Raw genomic sequence first — 8,724 nt, forward strand, 5'->3', positions numbered from 1 at the left:
CCATGGATTTTTGTCTCACAGTTCGGCACGCTAAACACTAGGTCCTACCCGGTCAGGGAAAACAGAAGAAATAGGAAAATCAAATGTCAGAACTTTTCTTACTACCTCTGCATATTTTCATCTGAAATTTATGTCTTTCACGAGGTGTTAACAAAGGTGAACGTATAATACAAAATGGGGGAACTTTAAAATCGTTTTATGGAAGATTTGGCTTCATTTCCAGACAGAATTTTCAGAAGAAGCCTGAAATTACTCTTCATTGCAATTAAATGCGCATTGAAAAAAACACTGAGCGTTCAAAGTAAGTATACTTTCATTAACCAAAACTATTCTGGACTTTAACTGTACAGAGAGGTCGTAAAGTTAAGTAAATGAATCACGTTTAATTAGCATCACCATTAATTCGTTTGGTAAATTATTTCAATGGCATAAGTTTTTAAATTTTTTAACTTGTACTATAAAAATATGAACTACACAGACTGATAATAATACGCATATGTTGAATTGGCAAATAACCAATTGTTCAGTGATTTTTAAATATAACTCAGTATATCTGATAATAAAAATTATATAATATCTAATTATTGTTTTTATAACCATTGTAAACTAAAATGTTTTTAACTTTAATGCTAAGGTTTAGGATGATAAATTTTTCATTTGTATTGAAGTAGAGATTGGATTTTTTTTCTTCCGATGGCTATAAAGTAATGAGAGTTTAGTCAATGAGAAAGAAAAAAAAAGTACAATGTGAACATTGGTTTAGTATGTTTCGTATGTTCGCGTAAAACTATACGAGCTACCTGTGCTAGCCGTTCCTAATTTTGAAATAATAGACTAGAACGAAGGCAGCTAGTCAACAGCACTCACCGCCAACCCTTAGGCTAGTCTAACCGAACAGTGCGATTTTGACCGCCAATTTTGTAATGTACCCATGACACCACAGTCTGGAGCACAGTTTTTTCGGCAACGGTTCACGAATCATGAATCCTTGAATCCACAGTATGGCACACTAACCACTACTAGGTCAACGTGACGATAAAAACATGAAATGTATTAATATCCCAGTTTGTACATCACGACTGTATGTATGTATGGTTGATACTGAGGAACCTGAGAAAACTCCTTGTCTGTGATAGAGTTCACAGCTCAGAACCCACGTTTCTTTACATACAAGACACATGTTTCTGTAATAAGCTAAATGGCGTGATATGATTAGGTCTGTGCACAAGTTTCAAACCTACTTTGACGAACCCAGAGATTGTGAATCCCTGTCACAACTTATAATCACCAAACTAACAAATCAGCCTTGAAGCAATGCTTCGAGCAAAATCATCACTTAGCAAACAATGCAAGTAGAGTTTATATGAGTTAAGAAACGGTACTTTATAATAAATTTTATTTGTGTTGATTCACTAGAAGTTTTCAACACAATTAACATTAAATTGACCACAATAGTTACTTCTTTGTAAACTACAAGTTGGTAAATTATGAACCAAATGATTGTTTAACAATGCATGAATGAATGAATTCTTACCAGTCAACGTTTAGAAGAATGCAATATTGATTCGTTGTTGGATAAAGAAATCGACAATATTGATTCATTGTTAGATATAAAAAAGTTGACAATTTTAAAGTGAACGTCTTTAATATCTTTCAATGTAAAGAAACTGACTTATTGACGGCAAATTGAAACTTTTCACTGATCTTAAGATAGACTGGAAAACAGCAAACATTATGAAAAGGATAATAAATACGACTTATCAGCAGAAGAAATAGGTCTAATTTTAGTACCCGCGTTTCATTGTATCAGTTTTGTTGTTGTTTGAAGTTAAGCACAAAGCTACACAATGGGCTATTTGTGCTCTTCCCACAACGGGTATCGAAACCCGGTTTCTAGCGTTGTAAGTCCGCAGACATATCGCTGTACCATTGGGGGGGTGTATCAGTTTTATCAAGGGGTAGCTATGTTATGATGTAACTGGTGGTGTGGAATTTAACTAAGTGAAAAAGAGGTATACTTTTTTCCTTCTTACTTTAATATATTTTCCTTTCGGTGTTTAGTAGTGCCACCTAACGGATGGTAAAATTTAAATGCGATTTATAACATTCTAGTTTTAAGTTCTATGATTATGGAATACACAACACTTGAAAATTGACAATTATGATAATTAATCTCACATGCCAGTTCGAGACGTTTCTTGTGTACAATTCATGTTTCTTTTGTTTAAGAGCAAAGCCATATTAGAGATATTTTCTGTGTTCACCGCGGGGAATCGAACACCAGATTTTAACGTTATAAGTCTGTGGACTTATCGCTGTCCCACCGGGAGACACAATTTATGTAACGAGAGTTCTTGGTGCAAATATTAAATATTCATACATTTCTACATGTGATATACTATAATTCTAAATTAAAAATAGAGTTTTAATTTATGTTTGTGTATCATAGTAAATCTACTTCGGGCTGTGTCGATTCCCTGAATTACCGCTGTCCCACTGAGTGACTGTAATTTATGAAACATCTATACAGTGTGAGGTTTTTAAAGCAGCATTTGCATCCAAGATATACGATAATGTCCTTTTTCCTATGGACAAATAACGCATTGACATCTCTTCTTTCCGTTACATAAGGCAATAGTATCATTTCCCTAGGGCAAAATTAGAAAATGTCTTTAACTGATGCACATATGATTTACTATAGTGTTGTTTCCATAGGATACTTATTGAGAAGTATCACTTCCCTACGATACAAATATGATATCATTAGCTTACTATGATATAGTTCAAATACAATACAGTAGGTTTATTCCTTACAGTACAAATATAATTTTATAATAGTAACCCCCCCCCCAATGGTATAAATACGACAGTACCCTTTTTCTGAAATTCAAATACGATAGTCTTTTCTCTACAGTACATTCGCGACACTGTTTTTTTCTTAGAATGAAAACAAAACAACGTTCGTTCCTTTTCTTTCAGTATAAATTCGTTATTGTCTTATCCCTACAGTACAGATATAATAGTGTCCGTTCAACACGGTGCAAAATTTATACACATATATATATAGTACGTAGATAGGAGATTATCAAATTAAACCAAAGATACGTTTAATATCATATATTCAGCCTCACTTGATGTTGCAATTTTTCAAATGTTTTCGACTTATACTAAACTTTATTGATTACTAATACACAGTTCCCTCAGCATTCGACATTGATTTCAAGAAGATACATTGTGATGAAACATGAAAATAAACATAAATTAGTGGAATATAAGCAGATAGAAGTTCAGATACAAGTCCGGACCAGTTCTACAGCTAAACACGGTAATACTGAAGGTTTCATTACTGACACTTCTCAAACAATAAATTAAACACTTCCAAAAATAAAGAACATGTAACACCAATTGGAACAATATTTTGATGTTTGTGAAATTGAACTTGTGCTACAGCACATTTTGAGGGATGCTAATGTGTAGCACTTCCTTACACATTACGTCACCCATCAATCAATTCTTCTCAGGCTTTCACATACATACAAACATATACAGCTACGTGCTACCCGATATGACAAACAGATACAATTTTGTTTATAGCGACATTCACGAAACTTTGCTTGTAGCTAAAATGAAATAAAACGGAAAAATTCTTAAACACCGTGGACTCATTGCATAGTTTTAGATGTACATTATAAAATTGTCGTACAGAAAATTTTGAGCACAACAGCTAAGCCCCAGTGTTTGAAACAAAATGGCGTTCCTCTTAATCTTCTGAAGGAGTGTCACCTGTAGGAGTGAAAAATAAATCAATTGGTATATATGTTTTTACTTGACAAAGATTTAACTAAAATCATTACTAAATGTCAATGAAATAATTACTTGTAATAGATACCGCAGGAATGATATTAACAAAACACAAAATGTATGAACATGCCAAATCAAACAGTCAATGACATAATCAGTAATTATAACAAGCTATAAACACAATAACCTGCCACATCAAGCGCCATCTCTAAAGACACATGTACACTATTTGCTTGTTGAGTAGAACATGTTTCTATGTCGTATAGAAAGTGGATGTATATATTATTTTTTCTTTAGTTCCGAGGCCGCTTACGATTACTGGGGCACCTTAGATGCTAATACTTCATACTCGATTTTCAACCAGGTTTACCTGGTGACGCTCATTTCTTTTCAGGTAGCCGTCCCTAATTTAGCAGTGAAAGACTAGAAGGAAGGTAGTTAGTGAACAACACCTACCGCCAGCTCTTGGGCTAATCTTTTACTAACGAATTGTGGGAGTGCCCGACCCATTATAACGCCCTAACGGCTGAAAGGACGAGCATGTTTGGCAACTGGGATTTGAACCTGCAGATTACCAGTCGAGCGCCATAATCACCAGGCCATATATATTCTAATACTATAATTATTACAAAACATTAAAAACCACCAGTGTCTCAATCAAAAATAAAATAACGTCACACACTAAAATCTAAATCAACAGACTAATAAAAAAGTTTTACCAGTCAATGGAAATGTTGATTATTGAAAAAACCTGCGTACTGGTTTGTCGAGGACATCGAATAAAAGAAAAAAAGCGTTGGTTAATGAAAAGAAAACTTTTTTTACAGAAGGAGAAAAAATCCTCCCGAAAGATGGGCCGTCATTTTTTACTCCCATTTAGTTTTTATTCCTATTTTTTAAGTTTACAGTTTTAAACGATCAGGAGGGTAAGTACATTTTTCTTGAAGGCAATTTTAAGCAGGGTTTGCAGTCGGTACAAGTATAGTATATCATATGCTGAGAGTAATATCTGTTATCACATGTCCCATCTTGGGAGTTTTGACCTAATGCTTCCTCTGATATTTCAGCTTCGTTTTTCACAGAATTATAAATGTTTGATGTGGTAGTTTTGAGTTCAAACTTCAGTCGATAAGCGAATCTCACCGTGAAAATCGGCAATAGCATGAAATATGGAAAACTGGTGACTCCCACGCTCTGGACATTTTAGTGAGTTATATTAAAAATTTAATTAAACTACTTAATTATCATGATATACGAACAATCTTGACATCAAACTATGGATAATAAATCAAAGTTTAATATTATATAAGTTTTAAGTATGTAAAATATAATGTAAAGTAAAATATTCTATATAATTTCGTCATCGATATTTTGAAGATATATTTTTATATTCTTCAATCTTATGGGGGTAAAGAGCAATCAATGAAAATTCAGAAACCATTTTCCACTTCTGCCTCTGACATGCTCTAATTTACAATTTGCCAATAGATTTTTCTGAGGCTGACTCCCATTAAATTTATAACCAATAGAAAGCCTAGATTTCAACTGATTCATTGCCATAGTCGTCATACCACGTAGGCTTACAGATAATTGTCAATTTGGTTTGATGTGAAAAAAAAGTTTTCCCAGGAGAACAACTGGGAAGAATAGTTGAATTTCTAACTGCTCAAGTCACATGATTATAAATGTTCGAGTACCGGTACAAGCAACCTGGTACCACAGGTACTATCCCAAACCCTGATTTCACTACATTTCATTCAGAGGTAGTAGTTTTTATTTCCATTCCAAGGCAAACGTACATTTAAAAACACAAAGATCTTCTAACCTTTTAATTTCAACAGACTGAAAATAGTCTACGTAGTCCTGAAAAAATAACGCAAGCCTTATATTTCAAATGTGTAGGTTTGGTTTGAATTTCGTGCAAAGCTACACGAGGGCTATCTGCGCTAGCCGTCCCTAATTTACCAGTGAAAGACTAGAGGGAAGGCAGCTAGTCATCACCACCCACCGCCAACTATTGGGCTACTCTTTTACTGACGAACAGTGGGATTGACCGTCACATTATAACGAGCATGTTTAGTGTGACGGGGATTGCGATTCAGGCGCCCTAACCACCTGGCCATGCCGGGCCAACTGTATAGGTAAAAGTTACACAAACGTTTTCAAGGAAGAATAATTTAAAACGTATTTCTGACTAATGAGTAAGAGTATATATATATTTAGACATTTTAAAACAAGTATAATCTAACTCTTATTAATGAGCAAAAGTCAACAATATATTTTAAAACACGGACAATCTGAATATTTATATCAAACTAATAAATATTAATCCACACATACGTTCGGAAATAATGATAACCTAAGTCTTCAATGACTTTTGTGTAAAAAGTCTCCACAATGATCTTAGAACAAGCAAGAATAATGTAACCCTTATGATAAAAAAAGCAAGAGGGAATCCTCAATAACCGCGGCACTTGAAATTCTCTTAGGCAGGATTAGAGTAAATTAATGTATGAGACCTTTTCCCCCTTTTAATTAGCTATATTTTTGTGCGTCAGCAATACCAAGCGTGGGACGCGCTTATACTCGATTCGATTTTATTACTCATCACGGTCTCTACCGGCATACACTCAAATTTAAATTCTTTTAGGCAGGATTAGAGTAAATTCATTTATGAGACCTTGAGCGTGGTCAAATACATCAACCGAAAGGATTGACCTTCTGAGTCCAAAACTGTAATTAGAGGTCAAATTGGTCAAGAGATGACAGAGCTATGAGCTAAAATTTTTTACTTCAGAAAACAACAACAACAACAAACAAACTCAGAGCTATTCTATGAGCCGCTATGCCGCGGCTAAAAATTGAAACGAAGAGAATCTCTCTTATCTTCTTAGTTAAAGGTATAGAAACTTACATCGATATCCTTTATTTCCAGCCAATAAATGAAAATATTTTTAAAATAAATGATCATTTATATCCGATTTTTGAGCTAACTTCTGTAAAGATATTTTAAAATAATGGTAATATAAATCTTTGTTTCTCAATAATAAATTCAAATAGATGTTTCAAACAAACCTCATACTTAAATAAATTAAAATCATTAACATTTAGAGACAGAGTAATGAAACCTTTATTTCCAAGTAATGCGGGAGCGTATGTAGCCTAGTGGTTAGCTTGCCGGGCTGCGTATCCAAAGGTCTGACCAATATTTGAGCCACAAAATGCTGCTGAACACGCATTTCTTATTTCATCTGTGGGGGCGTTAAAACTGTGAAAGTAAAACCGGCTACTCGGTTAAGAATGGTCAAATAACAGACTGCTGGCTGATTGGCCTCCATTTGGTAAGCAGTTCTATATTAAAGATATCTATGTTCGAACCTCAAGGATATCTGATCTAGCCGTTTAGCCCATGTGTCGTATAACTTGCCGCTCACGTTGAAAATATCAGTCCCAATCCAACTAATGCGAAGAAGTTTATAAATGTATGCTTTATAAAAAACATTAGCCTTTATTTCTGACCATTGAATAAACGTCTATATAAAATATTTTGAAATAAAGTTGTTCTGAGCTTTTCTATTAATTCAATAATCGTAAAAGGACATTTTGAAACCAAAATAATCTAAGCCTGTAAACACACCTGAGCTCAGTGAGAGAAGACGAAAGTTTATCGGTACCGATCCTCGCCTTTGTTGGTATCTCGCAGTGCTGGCAATCCCTGAGGAGCTTAAGAATCCGCCTGTGGTAACTGAAAACCTACCGCTACTGCACATAGTGTGGTTAAGAGCGTCAGTGACAGTAGGTTGGAGAAGCCATTCAGAATAACCTGAGGAGTCGAGAGAGCACGACTGCCGAAGTAGTTTAACCCGTTGTTTATATGTGCACTGTTCTGGAGATTTCTCCTGAGTTTTTGAGTGCCAAAATCCTGAGAAGAGTTCTAATCCTCCGGAACGACGACGAGGAAGGCCTTGAAATTCTGGATGACGGGAATTGATTACCATTCCTTGATTTACAGCCTTTTGCCCTCTGCTGGATCCTGCATTTAATCCTTGAAAATTTAAGCGATTACCTGTCGGGCACAGAAGTACTTGTAAAATTTCCCCCATTGATTTTCTTCTACAAACCAAGTTTTCTGAATGAGCTTCTCTCTCTAATTTCTGAAGCGCTTCCATTTCAAAAGTAGGCCGTGGGCGCGTGGGACTCAGTGCAGGCTTCAAGCGGCTCATGAGAGAAAGGGGCACGTCCACGGGGAGGGAGCCTCGTCTTCTAGCCAGTTGTTTTATAGATGGCGAAATGCATGGAAGGAAAACGTCTTGAGTTTCTGAGCTGAAGCTGCCTTCTTGATCGTTACTGTCTATTTCGAAGGTCCCTTTGCTGCTGAAGCTACGATGAATCGTTCCTGGCTGAACAGAACTATTTCTTCTGGTGCTGCAGGTGGTTCCCGTGCTGGTTGGGGCAGTGCTAGACCCATCGTTTTCCGATTCTGAAGATGGTACCACAAGCAAGTTCTCGAGTAATCCAAAACTATGACGTCGAATCAGTTCTTTTCGTAAATATCGTTTATTATAACGACAATTTTCATCTTTTTTGTTTTTCAAGTTTGAAGACAAGGAATCAGGAAGAAAACCTTGAATATAAAAGTACGTTTGAATGCATAACATAATCGCACATAAACTACACACAAGATTTTAAAGAAATATCGTTAAACGAAATAGGAGCTGGTGTTTTATGTTTGAAAAAAGATAAGCTTTGTACGTTTGTAACGCTTCATTAAGTAAATGTAAAATCATTTAATAGTGTAACAGAATAATAATGGCTGGAGACGGCTTAAATGGGTAATGAAGAAAAACTTTAATATAAGTTTAACATGACAGCAAATGTACAACGTTTCGACATTTGCTGTCATGTTAAACTTATATTAAAGTT

The 8,724-nt window shown here is 35.2% G+C and overlaps 1 protein-coding gene across 4 annotated transcripts in view; it reads right to left on the bottom strand.

The window, feature by feature from the left end:
- Positions 1-599: 599 nt before the first annotated feature.
- Positions 600-8,724, bottom strand: part of LOC106456924 — a 162,599-nt gene continuing 154,474 nt past the window's right edge. For all 4 annotated transcript variants that reach the window (XM_022382709.1, XM_022382708.1, XM_022382711.1 and 1 more), the window contains 2 exons: positions 7,439-8,425; positions 600-3,783 (listed from right to left, as the gene is read on the bottom strand). In XM_022382709.1, the coding sequence (XP_022238417.1) occupies positions 3,761-3,783; positions 7,439-8,425 (1,010 nt within the window). In that variant the 3' untranslated portion in view covers positions 600-3,760. The remainder of the gene's footprint in view (positions 3,784-7,438; positions 8,426-8,724) is intronic.

This window comes from Limulus polyphemus, unplaced genomic scaffold (genome assembly GCF_000517525.1).
Source record: "Limulus polyphemus unplaced genomic scaffold, Limulus_polyphemus-2.1.2 Scaffold272, whole genome shotgun sequence".
Lineage (NCBI taxonomy): Eukaryota > Metazoa > Arthropoda > Merostomata > Xiphosura > Limulidae > Limulus > Limulus polyphemus.